The sequence below is a fragment of the Sus scrofa genome, chromosome 5, assembly GCF_054392235.1.
Source record: "Sus scrofa isolate SSC_HxYL_T2T_F1_AM1 chromosome 5, Sscrofa_HxYL_maternal_Yorkshire_Landrace_v2.0, whole genome shotgun sequence".
In the NCBI taxonomy this organism is placed as follows: domain Eukaryota; kingdom Metazoa; phylum Chordata; class Mammalia; order Artiodactyla; family Suidae; genus Sus; species Sus scrofa.
The window spans coordinates 20381428-20400398 of NC_139387.1; the positions used below are offsets into that span (position 1 = coordinate 20381428).

The 18971-nt window shown below is 45.6% G+C and overlaps 1 protein-coding gene across 1 annotated transcript; it reads right to left on the reverse strand.

The window, feature by feature from the left end:
- Nucleotides 1–9895: 9895 nt before the first annotated feature.
- On the reverse strand, nt 9896–17638 carry KRT2 (keratin 2). Its single transcript, NM_001098583.1, is given in 9 exon segments — nt 9896–10445; nt 10543–10577; nt 11958–12178; nt 12910–13035; nt 13326–13490; nt 14373–14468; nt 15130–15190; nt 15542–15756; nt 17031–17638. Coding segments are annotated over 9 exon segments (1908 nt in total). The 5' UTR covers nt 17628–17638; the 3' UTR covers nt 9896–10053.
- Between the last annotated feature and the right edge of the window lie 1333 nt (nt 17639–18971).

The following is an 18971-nucleotide window of genomic DNA, read 5'->3' on the forward strand; positions in this document are numbered from 1 at the left end:
AAGTAACACAATGGAGCAAAGTCAGTCTTTCCAACAAAGGAGCAACTGCATATCCCTAAGCCAAAAAGCAATCAAGCACACAAAACCCTCAACCTAAATGTCACACTTCATATAAAAATTAACTCATAATGGATCACAGACTTAAAATATAAACCTAAAAGGGTTCTTTGATTAAGCGGGATCCATAAAAAGGAAAATAAGTAGAAACTTCACCAAAATTTAAAATTTGCTCTGCAAAATATCCTGTTAAGAAGGTAAAAAGAGGGAGTTCTTGTCGTAGCTCAGTGGTTAACGTATCTGACTAGGAACCATGAGGTTGCGGGTTAGATCCCAGGCCTTGCTCAGTGGGTTGAGGATCTGGCATTGCCGTGAGCTGCAGTGCAGGTCACAGACATGGCTCGGATCTGATGTTACTGTGGCTCTGGGGTAGGCCAGTGGTTATAGCTCTGATTAGATCCCTGGCCTGGGAACCTCCATATGCTGCGGGCGCAGCCCCAGAAAAGACAAAAAGACCAAAAAAAAGGATAAGGAGAAGGAGAAGAAGAAGGAGGAGGAGGAGGAGGAAGAGGGGGAGGAGGAGGAGGGGGAGGGGGAGGAGGAGGAGGAGGAGGAGGAGAAGAAGAAAAGACAAGCTAGAAACTGGGAGAAATGATTTGCAAAGCCCTTGTCCGGCAAAGGATTAGTATCTAGAATATACAATGAATCTTCAAAACTCAACCACAAAAGAATGAGCAACCTTATTTTAAAAATGAGCAAAAGAGATGAAAGACATTTCATTAAGATACACAGATGGCAACTAAGCACTTGAAAAGTGTTTCAGCATTATTTGTCCTAAAAGAAATGTAAATTTAAAGCACAACGATATATCACCACACATCTATCAGAATGGCTAGAATAAAACTTAGTGACAAAACCAAAGGCTGGCAATGATTTGGCAAAACTGGATCACTCATGCATTGCTAGTGGGAATGCAAAATGGTACTGCTGCTCTGGGAAACAGCTTGGCAATTTTTTGAAACCTGAATATTCCCACTAAAATCTGGAACAAGACAGGATGACCACTCTCACCACTGTTGTTCAACATAGTATTAGAAGTCCTAGCTATTGCAATCAGATAAACAAAAGAAATAAAAGGCATCCAAATAGGAAGAGAAGAGGTAAAACTGTCACTGTATGCAGCTGACATGATACTGTATATAGAAAACCCCAAGGACTCAGTCCAAAAATTACTTGAACTGATAAACAAATTCAGCAAAGTAGCAGGATATAAGATTAACATTCAGAAATCAATCACATTTCTGTATACTAACAATGAAATATTAGAAAATAAGTACAAAAATACAACACCTTTTAAAATTGCACCCCAAAAAAATCAAATATCTGGGAATAAACCTGACCAAGGAAGTGAAAGACTTATATGCTGAGAACTATAAAACATTAATCAAGGAAATCAAAGAAGATACAAAGAAATGGAAAGATATCCAATGCTCCTGGGCCATAAAAATTAATACTGTAAAAATGGCCATATCACCTAAAATGATCTACAGATTCAGTGCAATCCCTATCAAATTACCCATGACATTTTTCATAGAACTTGAACAAATAATCCAAAATTTTATATGGAACAACAAAAGACCCAGAATTGCCAAAGCAATTTTCTGAGGAACAAAAACCAAGAAGGAGCATAACTCTCCCAGACTTCGGGCAATATTAGAAAGCCACAGTCATCAAGACAGTGTGGTACTGATACCAAAACAGACATACAGACCAATGGAACAGAACAGAAAATCCAGAAATAAATCCAGACACCTATGGTCAATTAATCTTTGACAAAGAAGGCAAGAATATAAAATGGGAAAAAGACAGTATTTTCAGAAAGTATTGCTGGGAAACCCAGACAGTTGCATGCAAATCAATGAAACTAGAACACACCCTCATACTATGCATAAAAATAAACTCAAAATGGCTTAAAGGCTTAAATATAAGACAAGATACCATCAAACTCCTGGAAGAGAACATGGGCAAAACATTCTCTGACATCAACCTTACAAATGTTTTCTCAGGTCTGTCTCCCAAAGCAACAGAAATAAAAGCAAAAATAAACCAATGGGACCTAATCAAACTGACAAGATTTTGCACAGCAAAGGAAACCAAAAAGAAAACAAAAAGACAACTTACAGAATGGGAGAAAAGAGTGTCAAATGATGCAACTGACAAGTGCTTAATCTCTAAAATATACAAGCAACTCATTCAACTCAACAGCAAAAAAGCCAACAACCCAATGGAAAACTGGGCAAAAGACTTGAATAGACATTTCTCCAAAAAAGATATACAGATGGCCAACAAGCACATGAAAATATTCTCAACACCACTGATTATTAGAGAAATGCAAATCAAAACTACTGTGAGGTACTACCTCACACCAGTCAGAATGGCCATCATTAATAAGTCCACAAATAACAAATGCTAGAGGGGGTGTGGAGAAAAGGGAACCCTCCTGCACTGTTGGTGGGACTGTAAGCTGATACAACCACTATGGAAAACAGTATGGAGGTACCTTAGAAAACTATACATAGAACTACCATATGACCCAGCAATCCCACTCTTGAGCATATATCTGGACAAAACTTTCCTTAAAAAAGACACATGCACCCGAATGTACATTGCAGCACTGTTCACATTGCAGCCAAGACATGGAAACAACCCAAATGTCCATCTGCAGATGATTGGATTAGGAAGATGTGGTATATATACAGTGGAATACTACTCAACCATAAAAAAGAATGACATAATGTCATTTGCAGCAACATGGATGGAACTAGAGACTCTCATACTGAGTGAAGTAAGTCAGAAAGAGAAAGATAAATACCATATGACATCACATATCTGGAATCTAATATATTGCACAAATGAACCTTTCCACAAATAAGAAAATCATGGATCTAGAGAACAGATTTGTGGTTGCCAAGGGGAAGGGGGAGGGAGTGGGATGGTCTGGGAGTCTGGGCTTAATAGATGCAGGCTATTGTGTTTGGAATGAGATCCTGCTGTATAGCGCTAGGAACTATGTCTAATCACTTGTGATGAATCTATACATGTATGTGTAACTGGGTCACCACGCTATACAGTAGAAAATTGACAGAACACTGTAAACCAGCTATAATGGAAAAAATAAAAATCATTATAATAAAAAATAAATAAATAACTGAATATTCAGCTACCATACATCCTAGAAATTACAAACCAGGGCATTTATCCAAGAGAATAAATTCTCATCTTCACATAAAAACCTATACACAAATATTTATAGTAGTTTTATCCATAGAGCCCCAAAATTCAAACAACCCAAATGCTCTTCAGTGGGTGACAAACTGGTATGTCCATACCACAGAGTACTCTTCAGCAATGAGAAGCAACAAACAATTGATACATGCAACTACCTGGATGAATCTTCAGAGAGTGATAGTGAATAAAAGATGGTTCCATACTGTATGATTCTATTTATACAACATCCCTTAATTACAGAAATGGAGAACAGATCAGTGGTTTCCAGGGGTAAAGTGTTTGTGTGGGGGAGGAAGGGAGGGGGAAATCACATGAGGGAAATGGGTGTGTCTGTATAAGGACAGCATAAAATGAGGGACCCTTGTGATAATGGAAATGTTCTGTGTCTTAGCTGTATCAATGTTGAATATCCTGGTTGTGATATGCCATAGGCTTGCAAAATGTTTTATCGAGCACTTATTATGTGCCAGATACTGTTACCAGCACATTAATTCGCAAAATAACACTCTCCGGGAGACAGGATTAACATACACATTGTATTGATAAGGAAACTGAGGCACAGAAAGGTTAAGTCACTTGGATAAAGTCACACAGCTGGGAGGAAGGAATGAAAGCCAGGCAGTCCATGGTAGAACCCATGCACTTAATCACTACAGTCTAAAATCTTTTTAAAAGATTCCATTTCCTCAACTCCAGGATTCTTATTCCAAAGGTCTGGGGCAGGGCATGAGCTTGTAGAGTTGCTTATAGTTCCTCGCATTTTTTTGTTTTTTCAGAGCCTGCACCCACTTTCAGGGGCTCTGCCTTTTAAAGATACAATTGGGAACATGATGTGATTTCAGTTTATCTTCCATTGTCCAGAACTTAATTTCACAGCCACAATTATTTGCAAAGAAGGCTTGGAAATGTTGTCTTTTAGGTGGGTGGGTGGGTGGGCAGGTGCTCATCTTCAATTTCTGTTTCTACAGCAGAAGTGGAAAAAGGATACTGGAGGCTCGGGCACACTCTGCTGCATGAACACCCTTGTTCCTGTATTACCCCCACTGCTTAAACTGCCAGATGGAGTTCAAATCTTTTGAGATAATGCAGCAGCAGGACAACCAACCATCCCAGTTTGCCTGGGACTGAGTAGGTTCTCAGGACATATGACGTTCAGTTTTAAAACCAGGAATGTCCCAGGAAAATAGAAGAAGTTGGTCAATCTACCCAGTAAGCCTCTCATCTTGTGATCTGGCCCCACCCACCTCTCCTACCTCTTCTCTTCAAGTTCCATCAGACCTCACTTCCTTAAAAGAACCCAAAGAGCCAAGCACCTGTCAACTCCCTTTTCATTTATCAGCCTGTATTTATTGACCTCTTACCTGGGCTTGGCTCTGGCCACAGGGGCTATAGCACCTCTATGTAAAACATGCCCCTTCCCCTGGCTAACTGGACCTCACCTTTCAGCTTCCAGCTTCCAGGGCTAGTTTTCAAGGAAGTCTCCCTCAGGTTCCTACCCTGACCCCTTGCTCCTGACATGCACTTGCTGGAGACACCACTGTACTCTGATCATGTTCGCTTGGCTGCCTTCACAGTAGACAAAGGTCTTGGCCACCTTTTTGCACCAGTGTCAAGAACAGAGTCTAGCACATGGAAAGTGCTTAATAAATGACTGTCAAATGAATACTGCCTACCCAGGGTACTGGGGCTTGCTCAAACCAAGCACCATGCCTACCTTTTCCCTGGCCATCTTCTCTCCTCTAAATGCCACAGAGCGACAGGGAACTGATGAGACCCCATCCAGATCCAACATCATTGGACTCCCTGGGGCACTGGACTGAGAACTGCTTTGGGGGCAAATCAGGAGAAAAAGAAACAGAGTTGCCCTCATGACCTGATCCTCCAGGCTGCTGCTCCCACTCCACACCCTCTGGCCCTTTGCCTGATAATAATCCTCATAACAATAATGGTATTACCCTTTAATTAAGTGATTAATGACACCAGCTTGAGTGCCAAGCAAAGCTAGAGGGCCTGACATTAATTATTTTAAAAGTGAAAGCTGAGTTCTCCCAATAAAGACGGAAAGTAAGGGTCATTTTCGACCACCTTCCAAAGCTAAATAGAAATAACATGCCCTTCTGTTGAGCCAGGTAAGTGAGCAGGGAGAGAGCAGAGGGGGACCATGTGTGTATGTGGGTATGTGTGTGCTGCCGGGCAGTGACTGGAGGTGAAAATACTCAGGGCCCATCTGGTTAGTGCATAAAATTCCCAGACAGAATGAATCTCCCATTAAGTTTATTGAAAAGTGTGGTGGGAAAAAGCCAAAAAGATGAAGGAGGAGGAGAAAAAAGAGAAGGAGAAGAAGAATGAAAGAAAGACAGCGAGATGAAAGAAAGAAAAAGAAAGAAAGAAAGAAGGAAGGAAGGAAGGAAAGAAAGAAAAAAAGAAGAAAAAGTAAAAGAAAAGAAAGATAGGAAAGCACAAAACACACATTTGGGAGTTCCCACTGAGGCTGAGTGCTAAGGAACCTGACTAGCATCCATGAGGATGCGGCTTCGGTCCTTGGCCTCATTCAATGGGTTAAGGACCCAGCATTAACATGAGCTGTGGTGTAGGTCACAGCCTCGGCAGGGATCTGGCGTTGCTGTGGCTGTGGTATAGGCCAGCAGCTATAGCGCTGATTCTATGCCTAGCCTGGGAACCTCCATATGCAGCTCGTGTGGCCCTAAAAAGAAAAAAGGAAAAGCAAAGGAAAAGTGTGGTGGGGATGGAGAAGGTCGAGGTGGTGAGGCTATGAAGGTAGAAGTAGGTGACTCTTTCAAAGGAAAGTTCCCTCATGATGAGGTGGGTTAAGGATCTGGCATCACTGCTGTGGCACGGATTTGATCCCTAGCCCTGGAATTTCCACAGGCTGCAGGCAGGGCCAAAATAAATAAACAAATAGAAGGAAACCTTGAATACAAGATCTTCTCCATAGACAGTGGGAGCCCAGAGATGTATTTATACCTCTTCTAGCCCAGTAGGTCACACTGGACATTTATTTCAAACTGGACTCCACCTGGAGGGTGGTCCTAAGACATATTTGCTTCCCTTACATTTTTATCTGGGAGAAGGGGAGGCCCATGAATTCAGGGCCTGTGATCTCCAGGTGGATGAAAACACTGGCTTTCCCAGGGGAGGGGGAAGGCTGGGCTGGCATGCTGGCATGCTCTATATCCCTGTAAATCTTCTCTTCTCCTCCCCCTTGGGTGGGCACTCAGCATCTGTGAATCTGTGGGAGGCTTGATGCCCCCAGAATGGGTCAGACAGGGCTTTAGAATATCAAATCAGAATAGGTTCTTGATAAACCTTATGTGCAGGTTTCCTGGGATAATGCCTGATTCCCTTGAATGTGGATGATGGAGAATTGATGGTGATCATAGAGAAGTGGGTGTGCATGCCCACACTTTAGGACTGGAATAGAAGAGCTTTGGCTCCTGCACCACAGAAGGGGCCGGCGTGGATTAAGGGTGCTACAAGGGAGTGCAGGGTGAGGCAGGAGAGAGGGTGACTGACTCCCTGAGATCCACTGATGTTGCTTGAGAATGATTTCCTGTGGGGCCCCAACTTTGAATGTATGGACAAAAGAAAAGAAAAAGAACTTCTTTTGACCCAGGAACCTGTCTCCAAACTGCCAAAGAAAATAAAAGTTGGGGATAGGGCCAGAACAGGTACATACACTGTGAAGCACTCAAGTCAGTGGACACCACAAGATCAAGGAATTCTAGTATGGTGCCAAATAGGAGTAGTACCAGTTGATATCCTTGCCTATTTCCAATCTTAAGGGAAAGGTATTAAGACTTTTATCATTAAGTATGTTAGCTGTAGGTTTTCGTAGATGTCCTTTATCAGGCTAGGAAGTTCCCTTCCACTCTAGTTTGTTGAGCATTTTTTACACATGTGAATGTTGAAGTTTGTCAAAAAAATTTTCACACCTGTTGTGATGATCCTATTTTTTCTTCTATAATATGCCAATAGGGTGAATACACTAATTGATTCAACAAGTGTTGAACCAGACTTTCACTTCTAAGAGATATCTCATCTAGGCATGATATATTATCCTTTTTGTAATTTCTAGATTCAATTTGCTCATATTTTGTTGAGAATGTTGAATCTATATTTATGAAGGATTTGGTCTTTAGTTTTTTCTTATAATGTCTTTGTCTGATTTTGGTATCAGGACAATGTTGGCCTCATAAAACAAGATGAGAAGTGTCTCTTCCTCTTCTATCATTTGGAAAAGTTTATACAAAATTTTTGTTATTATTTCTTAGTTAATCCCACAAAGACTTTAGTGCCTGGATGTCAAATGATCTCATCCATGAAGCCTTCCCCCATCCCCCAGTACAATCTATAACTGTGGTAATGGTAATAATAATAAGTTGGCCTATAGTGCTACATGCATATGATGGTGCAGGTCCTATATAAAAATATTTATCATTTATTATTGTATGTAACATTCCCAGAAACCCTGTAAGGGAGGTACTATTGTCACTCCTTTATGATTGAGTAAATCAAGACTCAGAGTTGCTCAGAAACATGCTTGCCCAAGGTCACACATTCTTTCATTTGATCATGAACATTTTATTGAGTGCCTTCTAAACTTTAAGTTGTCAAGGACTCAACCCACAAGAGAGTCTGCTCCTTTAGCCTTCCTGAGTGCTGTATGATGCATGATCTCTGCGTCACCAGCATCAGAATCACCTAGAAACTTACTTAAGTTGTATATGTCCAGGCTCCACTCTAATTTTCTGTAGTGAAAATTTGAGGCAGAGGGAGATACTGGAACCAGGAATGTGCATTTTGAATGATCGCCCCAGATGACTTTAATGCACCACCTCTACTCCCAGGGTAGATCTTTTTTTTTTCCCTCAGTGAATTTTTTTTAAATTTTTATTTCCCCAATACAATTTTTTTTCTACTGTACAGCATGGTGAGCCTGTTACACATACATGTATACATTCTTTTTTCTCCCATTATCATGCTCCATCATAAGTGACTAGACATTGTTCTCAGTGCTACACAGCAGGATCTCATTGCTAATCCATTCCAAAAGCAATAGTTTGCATCTATTAACCCCAAGCTCCTAATCCATCCCAACCCCTTCCCCTCCCCCTAGGCAACCACAAGCCTATTCTCCAAGTCCATGATTTTCTTTTCTGTGGAAAGTTTCATTTGTGCTGTATATTAGATTTCAGATATAAGTGATCTTATTTACAGGCTGCCTTGTCTTAATAGTTGTTTGTAAATTTCTCATTGGTCCCCTAACTGAACTGCAAGCTCCCTGCAGGATGCAGTCTGTTCTGAGTGTTGTCATGCCCCAAATAGATAGTTGTAGTACCTTGCCCACAGTCACTCTGTCCAACAGACCATCACGGAGCTAAAATGAAATTGCATGGAATTACACAGAGCTTCAGGTGCTGACGCTCATCCACACACAGTGCCTTTTAAGCCTCTTTCCCTGTGCCCCAGATCTTCCATTCTGCTGGGAGGCTTCACAAAGGAGCCTGGCCAACCTGGCAGCACAGATAGGGCTCTTCCCATCAGAGCTGGAAGGATATGCAGAGATGTTCTCATTCCATCTCCTTTAGCTGGTGCAGAAATCAAGCCTTGGGAGGAGAAAAGACTAGTCCAGTGTTCCACAATTCCCCTCAAAATGAAGATCAGCATTGAAGTCTCCCAAATCCTGGGCAAGGCCTTCCCCACATCCTAGCAAGTAGAAGCAGTATGAGCTTTCCATTCAGGAGGGCTTCCTGGAGGAGGCGAAGTATCTAAGGACTCTCATTGGAGTTGACAGGGTTGAGTGTGGTGAGGGGGAGGGAAGAGGCCTCCAGGGCAGCTCAGAGCTGCTGACAGCCTGGACGGGAACTCAGGGGACTCACCCTGGTTCACCCTGAGACGAAGTCATCTCAGATCTGAGCTGTTGTCAGAAAGGGAGGGGAGCGAGGGGCCATCTGTGGAAAAACACTTAAGAAGAGGAGCTCTTTCTGGGAAAGAGAATTTTCCACAAATCCCCCAGTTGACCTCCTCACAGTGTCACAATCCCCAGGTCTGGCAAATACTTTCCAAGTACCACACCCATCCCTTGACTCAAGAGCTAGCCCCTCCTGGTCTCTACTCTTAAAGACTTCCAGAAGAAAACACCCTTGGCTTCTCCATGCCACACTGTTCCTCCTCCAGGAAGCCTCCTTTTTAGAATTTCCAAAGCTCTCCATTCTCTGGTATCTTAAGTTAGACAGCAATGAGTAACAGCTCCTGGCTACCCGGTTCTGCCAAGGCTTGACATTAAACACACATCACATGCTTTGAATTGCAAATGAAGTTTATTGGGCCAACACCAAGACCACAGCACTTTTGATGCAGAGCCAGCAAGAGGGCTATATACAAAGAAACATGTTTCCCTGGAGGCACCGCCATGGGAAAGGCACAGGCTTTGAAATGGGGTCCTCGACAGAATACTCTTTGGGAAAAGGACTAGCGAATGGGCAATGCAAGAAGGGCCGAGGGAGGGGGACGTGGCTGGAAGCACAAACCTAGACAAGGCAGATTCTTCCCCCAGGGCACAGGGGGCCACTGGCTCTAGCTAATTGGTTTGGAGAGAAAATATTTCAAAAACTGTATGTGGACATCCCTTCTCCCAAAAAAAATGCCATCAGAGGTGGATGACAAGGTTTGATTTGCTGTCGATTAGATATATAGAGACAGGCTTCTGCATTCTGGAGTGAGAGAGTCAAAGGTGGGACTCCATCTTTATCTAAAAGAGAAGGTCACGCTGGAACCGCAACCTTCTCCTGAGCCAGAAGCACCCCTTTCAGAGCAAGAACCTCCCCCTCCAGAGCCGGAACCTGACTTGGAGCCACCTCCCCCTCCAAAACCAGCGCCTCCTCTAGAGCCGCCTCCAGAACTGTAGCCACCTCCAGAACTATAGCCTCCTCCAGAGCCTGAGCCTCCTTTGAAGCTTCCTCCAGAGCCATAGCTCCCTCCACCACCACCTCTGGAGCTGGATCCTCTGCCTCCAGAGCTGTAACTGCTGCTTCCAGAGCTGTATCCTCCTCCAGAACTGGACCATTTACCTCCAGAACCATGGCCCCCAAAGCCAGCCCTGGATGCCACGTTGGAAGAAATGGTGCTGCTTGTCACAGCTGCAGAGAGAGAGGGAGCTGGTGTTACCTGGGGGCCTCCCTTACCCACCTCTACCCAAGCCCTGTCCCCCAGGACTGAACCACACCCCCAACTTACACACGGTCACGTTGCTGCTGAGGTCTCCAGACATCCTGTCAGAGAGAGAGGGAGAATAACTCTTGGCAGAGCACTTAGAGGCTATGCACATATTGCTTTACAGCTTCCACCTACAAACATGCAGATTAGCCTGGAAATCAGCCACCAGCGCCTCCCACAGCCCACTTTCTCCCTGGCCACCAAATCACAGATCTGGGGGCAGGCCCCGTTTCCACACATCTCAGTATATCTCAGCTTCTTGCTCTGATAACATGGGTTGAAAGTAAATTCATTTCTGACTCTGCAACCCATTTTTTTAATTTAATTCCGTCTTGGAGAGTCTGATATGCAGAATCGAAGCTATGCCAGAAATTTTGAAATGAGGCTACTCTGCGAAGGTACAATTCAGAGAGACCGGTGGCTCCATACAGCCTCCCTACACCATCCTCTCACCCTGCCCTCCCCCCCTGCTTCCTCTTGCAACTTGGGGAGAGGAAGCCGGCCTCACAGACAAGTTCCCAGCAGCAGCAGCCTGCTTCCTGTCTGTCATACTAGATTGCCAGTGGCCCAGGTCGCTTTCCCTTTCTAGGTGCTTCGGCCAGAGTAATCACCACGGATGCTGAGGACACTGACAAAGTTTTCAGACCATGGAGGAAGGGAAGGCTCCCTTTGAGAGGTTAGCAAGTCTCCAGTTTGTCACTCCAAAAACCTGCCCGGAGCTAGACCTGGCACCTGCTCCAGGTGTGTGTGCCCCAGCCAGGCAGCGCCTTGCAACCCATGACGTCCCCGTTCTGGATCACCAGGCAGAGGGAGAAGAGGCCACACTCCCTGAATACCCAGAGACCAATGTTTCTATCTAGGTTTAGTCTGTGTTCACAGCATTTGTTTCCTCCTTTAGAAAAGACCAAGACTAACTTATTGCTTAATTTTATTTAAAATTTAACCTGCCTTGGAGTTCCCATCATGGCTCAGCGGAAACGAATCTGGCTAGTATCCACAAGGATGCAAGTTCGATCCCTGGCCTCACTCAGTGGGTTAAGGATCTGGTGTTGCCCTGAACTTTGGTGTAGTTCGCAGACACAGCTCAGATCTGGTGTTGCTGTGGCTGTAGCATAGGCCAGCGGCTGCAGCTCTGATTCGACCCCTACACTGGGAACCACCACATGCCTCCGGTTCGGCCCTAAAAAGACAAAAAATAAAATAAAATAAATTTAATTTAATTTAATCTGCCTGTTTAGTCATTCCATACTGATAAGCCTGCAGCTCTACAGTGTTGCTTTGAGCCCTGAATCTCCACTTGTGGAACACCGTGATGGTGGCTCTCAGCCATCAGAAGGCCCTGTCCCTCCCCTCTGTCCCTACCTTCATCCCCAGCCCTGGCTCCAGGGGAGGCAAGGGTGGAACAGGTTACCCTCTATCTCCTTGGGGCCCCTCACCTGCACTCCTCGCCCTCCAGCAGCTTGCGGTAGGTGGCAATCTCCACATCCAAGGCCAGCTTGACGTTCATCAGCTCCTGGTAGTCACGCAGCAGGCAGGCCAGGTTCTCTTTGGCCTTCTGCAGAGCTTCCTCCAGCTCCTTCAACTTGTTTTGGGCATCTTTGAGGGCATTTTCTCCCCTCTGCTCAGCATCTGCTATGGAGTCTTGCACATTCTTACACTAGGAGAAAAGGTTTCTGTTGGTATAGCCAGTGGACTCTGCCTGGCAGAGGGGGAGAGGGACAGAGCAGGGATGTGTGGGATGTAGGAAGCCAGAATCCCTGGTCCTGGAAGCACTGGGTCCCCTGGGAGTTAATGCAAGTAAACAGCTTGCTAAGACTTGCTGCTGCCTCTGAGCCACTGTCTTCCCAAGTCACCTTCACCTGGACCCCTACACTTTCTCGGTAATGACTCTTGATCCTCACAACCCAGGGCCAGGCCACCTCCCTGCAACACTCGCTACCCCTGCATCACACAGCCAGCTGGTGCTTAGGGCTTGGGCTGAGTACAAACCAGTACAAATGGGATGCTATGCCTAGGATCCAGGGCAGTTTCATATGTTATTGTGCCATTTCACCCATGTAAGCAATCTAAAAGTTAACACAATTCTTCCACTGCACTAATCCCTACCTGAGCATGTTTCTTAGACCACTCTAAAAAGTGCTATAAATCTTAACTATGTTAAGATTGAGGCATTTGGAATGTACATAGGCTACATTCAAATTTCTCTGTTTCTCCTCTTTCTCTCTCTCTCTCTCTCTCTCTCTCTCTCTCTCACACACACACACACACACGCACGCACGCACGCACACACGCACGCACGCACACACACACCTCTAGACGATACCTCCCACCCCAGTGGAGCTGCGCTCAGACCGGGGAACTGCAGCCATCCTCAGGGCCAAGACACACCTGCTTCCGCACTTGGGAGATCTCCGCTTGTAGCCTCTGGATCATGCGGTTCAGCTCACAGATCTCCATTTTCACCTCCTTCAGGCTGTCTCCGTGCTTCCCGGCCGTGATCTGGAGCTCCTCATACTGTACAGGAAGAAGGGGGCAGTTGCATCTGGGAGAATGCTTGGCATGAGCCAAGAAAGTCTGATACTGTTCAGACAGGGTCAACCAAGCTGGATGCCACGTCTGCCTTCTTGGGAGGTGGGGGACCACCTCACACCCCTAAAAGGACTCAGTGTCAGTCTCACCTGGGACATTTGGGGCACTGTGGACATTCTTTCTTGGGAATGATGCCTGATTTCCACTAGACAATAACCTCACTGTACACGTTCTTGTTAGAAGGGACTCTGGCCACCCTGCCCACCAGTACTCACCTTGCTATGATACAGAGCCTCCGCCTCAGCCTTGCTCCTATGGGCAATCTCTTCATACTGGCTCTGGACCTCAGAGATGATGTCATTCAGGTCCAGGTTGCGGCTGTTGTCCATGGACAGGATGACATTGGTTTCGGTGACATTCTGTTGCATCTGGGACAGCTCCTGCAACACAAGAGGTCTGGCAGAGGTCACAGCCAGAGGCACCGAGGAGGGATTCCCTTCCCCAGTGTTAGGGAAATACAGACTCTCAGACTAAGCATGTGCTGGGTGGGATTTAAAGCCATATGGTCACCTTTCCTGGGGTGCTGCCAAGTTGTGCTGAGAATTATGGGCAAGGGTCTGCATTTCTGAGCCTCTTAATGCCTTCATCCTTTATGCCATTTTGATAAGTGCCCCAAGAAAGAGGCCAGTAGATGGCAAATACTTTTTTTTTTCTTTTAGGATCCTACCCACAGCACATGGACGTTCCCAGGCTAGGGGTCAAATTAGAGCTGCAGCTGCCAGCCTATGCCACAGCCATAGCAACACCAGATCCAAGTCATGTCTGCGACCTACACCACAGCTCACAGCAATGCCAGATCCTTAACCCACTGAGCGAGGCCAGGGATCAAACCCACATCCTCGTGGATACTAGTCGGGTTTGTTACCACTGAGCCACGCAGGGAACCCCCAGCAAATGCTTTAAATTGACTTCCTGTTGCAGAAGTCATATGTGTGCACTTGGGCAGAGAAGGAGAAAGTATATTACATTTTGACCTCAAAGTACTTTGGACATAGGGATGGGAACAGAGTGGGTCTCTCCCTAAGATGAGCTATACTGAGGGGAAGTTGTCCTGATGGAGTTTTTCTTCCTGTGACACCAGAAGAGAAATTTCCTCTCCTCCAAGACCTATGCCATAGAGGCCTCCAGTAGCCTGTAATGATGGCAAGTTGAAGTCAGCCATCCATGAACTCCACCCACACCATTTTCTCCCCCAGTGGGGAAGGACGGCCTTTGGGGGGAAGAGTGGGAAGCAAGGATCCATCCAAGAGCAGCCTCCTTACCGCATCAAAGAGGATTTTCAGGAATGCAAGTTCCTGGCTCAGTACATCCACTTTGGCCTGCAGGTCTGCCTTATTTATGTAGGCGTTGTCCACATCCTGCAGGGAAAATCAAGGGCTCTGGTGAAGCTCATGCCCCTCCCCCCAGACTTTGCAGCACTTCCTGTATGGATGCTGCTCCTCCACCCAGTCCCTTTTAGCTGCTCTCCAAAATCCTAGACACCTCAGATGAGCCACGTCCCCATAGGACCACATTTGAGGTCCACAGAGCACCCCTGCTGGGTAGTCCATTCCCACGTCACTGCTCACACTATCCCAAGACAGTCAGAGCTCTGATGGGCCAAGTTTGTTGACCATTCTCTCCCTCTTGCTTGAGATGCTATGTGTTTCCGCTAAGGAGTATAATGGCCTCTGTGGCTTTTGCAATCCTCATCTCTCCTCTCCTGCCTGTCTATCCCATCTCTTGTGACTTACTCTGGATTTTACACCAAAGCCTCTGCAGGAACCAGGCTGAGAACCCACACTTTTGCCTTCTGGCTCAAGCCTTTGTCCACTCCACCCAAGTATCTTTAAGCAGGTATTCTAAGGAAGTCCCATTCCTTTCTCAGCCCTTTAGAATCAAGTGCTTTCTGTGTTTGCATCTTTCATGATCCAATATAGGCGTTGGGTAGGTTATTGATGGGAAACGTTCTAGCAAATTTACAGAACATCTCCAGAAGCTTGAACTACAGAGACGCCTTTATTTCTTTATTTCTCTCACCTTTTTAAGTGTCACAAAATCATTCTCGGCAGCTGTCCGCTTGTTGATTTCATCCTCATACCTGTGGGGACCCAGGGACACAGCTGTTAAATTAGTTCTCGTTTGTTTCCTTTTCCCTTTTCCTAATGGAATCACCCAAATACTCCATTCTCTGTGAATATCAAACATTTTTGTCTACATCTAAGCAATGATAGCCCAGGTGAGGATGTTTTCTATAAATTAACCCTCAAACAGGTCAAAAGCATGATCTCTAAAGCTCTAAATATCTTACAAGAAAAAAATCAGCAAAGATACCGATGCACCTCCCCTTTATCACCACAAATGCAATTGGGAGATGAGTGGCTTTCTGAGTCAATGATTGGATGGCTCAGGTCAACATTCATCGCCACATAGTGTTTTCTCTACCACCTACTTCTTCCTAAATTCCTCAACAAGATCCTGCTGGTTGTTCAGCTCTGTATCCTGTGATGTTTTTTCTGCACAAAGCATGTTCACTTGATTCTGAAGTCTGGAGATATACTCCTGAAAGAGGGGCTCCAGGTTGATGGTACAGGTTCTGACATCAATTTGTTGTAGCAGCTCCCATTTGGTCTTCAGCACCTGGTTCTGCTGTTCCAGGAACCGCACCTTCGGAGGCCAGAAAGAAAGTATATGAGCTCTGGATTGTCCTTCCCACCAGCAGGTTTCGAGTCAACTCTGGTCCTGCTTCGAGAGACAGAGAAAACCACTCGGCTTTGTCTTCACCAGCTGGATGTCAGAACATGCCAGCAGAGCTTTTGCGTTCCTGCCTCCATGCCTGGAAAGTTCTGATGGCTCCTAACATTACGTCTGGCACTCTCCACGCAGAGAACTCTTCCCCACTTCACTACCCTTTATTTTGTTTGCAGCTTCTCCCAAGACTGAGGCCATCTCCCTCCCTGGTCCTAGTTGAATTCTCAGAAAATCCCATACTTTCTCAGCGAAAACCAAAAACAGACATTCACTGGCATTGCTCCTAAGGGTGATGAGTGTGAAACTCTGGAGGGCAGGGCTCCTCAGTCTGGTTTTTTTAAGAGCCTTGTAAATTCCTTAGACAATTTCTTCTGCCTTGAAATAGAAGAAAAGCCTACCATACTCCAAAGTGACATCAATAAAGTCTTTATGGGTCACAAAAATGAGAACACCCCTCTTGAGGGCAAGAATTTCATTCATCCCCAAGTAGATATTTCAGGCTCAGCTTCCCAGAATTTTTAATTTTTTTGTCTTTTTGTCTTTTCTAGGGTCGCACCCGCGGCATATGGAGGTTCCCAGGCTAGGGGTCTAATCGGAGGTGTAGCCGCCGGCCTACGCCACAGCCACAGCAATGCCAGAACCAAGCCATGTCTGTGACCTGAGACCTACACCACAGCTCACAGCAATGCCAGATCCTTAACCCACTGAGCGTGGCCTGGGATCGAACCTGCAACCTCATGGTTCCTAGTCAGATTCGTTAACCACTGAGCCATGACGGGAACTCCCAAGCTTCCCAGAATTTAATAGAGTTATAACTTCTAAGGAATGAAGTATGATCTCAGATGTCTTACCAACCCCTTCCAAAACCTGCCGTCACAATGGCATGAACTAGTCAGTTCATTTCTTGTCTGTATCAGGTTTTCTATCACCTTAAGACTTTTCCATAAGTATTTTTTGTTTATGCTGAAACAATAAAGCCAAAGGCACAAATAATTCCTAAGTGCAGCCTGTGATGAAAGAAGTAGCCCACAAAGCCAGTATCTGTCCCATATGGATATTGCCAATTACTCAGGCCAGTATAACCGCACCTATGGCTCCCCTGGGAAATAAATCTCTATCATTTGCCTTTTAATTAGCCCTGGAAGTAGGACATCCTGAGCATCAGCGGGAGCCAGCTTCTCGTGACTCACCTTGTCGATGAAGCAGGCAAATTTGTTGTTGAGAGTTTTGATCTGCTCCCGCTCCTGAGACTTCACATTCTGTATCTCAGGGTCAATTTTCAAGTTGAGAGGCTGCAGTAGGCTCTGATTGACAGACACTTCATGGATGCCTCCCCCAGGGTATCCTCCAGGCCCAAAGCCACCAAGACCCCCCAAATTTCCAAAACCTCCTAAAGCACCACCACCTCCAAAGCGGCCGCCACCAAAGCCGCCTCCACCAAAACCACCACCTCCAAAGCCGCTGCCACCTCCAAAGCCGCTGCCACCTCCAAAGCCACTTCCTCTGCTACCAAATCCTCCACCGGAGCCAAAGCTTCCACCTCCTCCAGCCACACTAATGGAGATGCTCTTGGTCCCTCCAAGGCCAACAAGACTCCGACTGCCAAAGCCGCCTCCACCAAAGCCCCTTCCACCACCGCCATGGCGGCTCAAGCAGGAGAAGCTGGTGGTTGATCCCCGGCTCCCTCCAGAGACCACAGCTGAGCCACTGCTGAAGCCCCGGAATCTTCCTCCTCCTCCTCCTCCTCCTCCTCCTCCTCGAGATTTGCAGGAGAGCTGACAACTCATGATGCCTTTGCCCAGAGAGGAAAAGTGAAGGTCACTGAGAAGAGTTCAGGCAGGAGACTCAATTCTGCTGTTGGAAGACTGTCAGGGTCCCCTTTTATACCCGCCACTAGGTGTTGGTGTGCCTGGGTGTGGGCCCATTTATGCATGGGTTTGGTCTGCCTGGAAGCTATTCCTGGTGTGTGATTATCAAACTAATAGCCATTAAAAATCTACTAATCAGCTCCATCCCAGAATTTGCTTTGATTGCAAACTTTTGTTTATCTGGACATCTGTCATGCAATTCCATTTTTGTAAAATCATCAGAAGAGGAGATCAGGCTGTGGGTTTCTCAATCTGAAAAGGGACCTTCTATAGAATGCTGCTCTCTGCTCTGGACCAACCCAAGGAAGGCCAGTTACCACTTGGGCCTGTGGAGACTTGCTACCCAGCTCAGCTGATGAAAGAGATGACAAGTTTAGAGACTGCTGGAGCCCCTCAGTACCAGCCTTGAAGTTCCCCCTTGCTTTTCCTCCTGCACAAGGAAGTTTCTTTTTTTTGTATTTTTTTTCATTTTTTTTATTACTCAAATGAATTTACTACATCTGTAGTTGGATAATGATCATAACAATCTGATATCATAGGATTTCCATCCCACAGCACAAGCACATCCCCCCACCCCCCACAAGGAAGTTTCAACAAGTGATCGTGCAGAGCACAAATGTGATGTGGGGAAATATACATCCTCTCACAGAAAGCAGCTGACCTGGGATATTTCAATAGAATTGTCAGCTTGCAAAACGTCCTGACTCTTCTTTCCTTCCCATGCCACGTCAAGAATATGCAGAGTAGCCAGTCACTGAGGAGAGGAGAATTTTCTTTCCTGTAACCAGAAGTCTTTATAACCATCAATGCTGTGATTTTCTACCTAAAAACCCATAGGCTGATGAGGGGCTTAAGGAAAGTTCCTCTGTTCCTAGGTCTGCCTTACTCCAGGTATCCAATAAAAGGTTGCAATCAAAACTCTAAGATCCTAGAGTACATTGGGCCAGTCAGTAATCACGCATTGCCCAGTGAGCACGCAAAGCAATTAGAAAGTTGGGCTCCTCAATGACAGCCAGAGGTGGATGAACATCAGAAGCTGCACTGAGTCACCAGGTATACAGAGCATCCATTCCTAAACTCGGCCACTGTCTTCCCTTGGTCTGTGTGGCCAAATACCTGGGAGAGGCAGTGCACAGTAGTAGAAGTGAACTTAACATCAGACTCCTGAGTTTGAGTCCCAGTTTTGCCATTTACTGGCTCTATGACTTTGAATTAAACACTGAGGCTCTGAATTTGGGGTTAGTAGATGCAAACTATTCCATT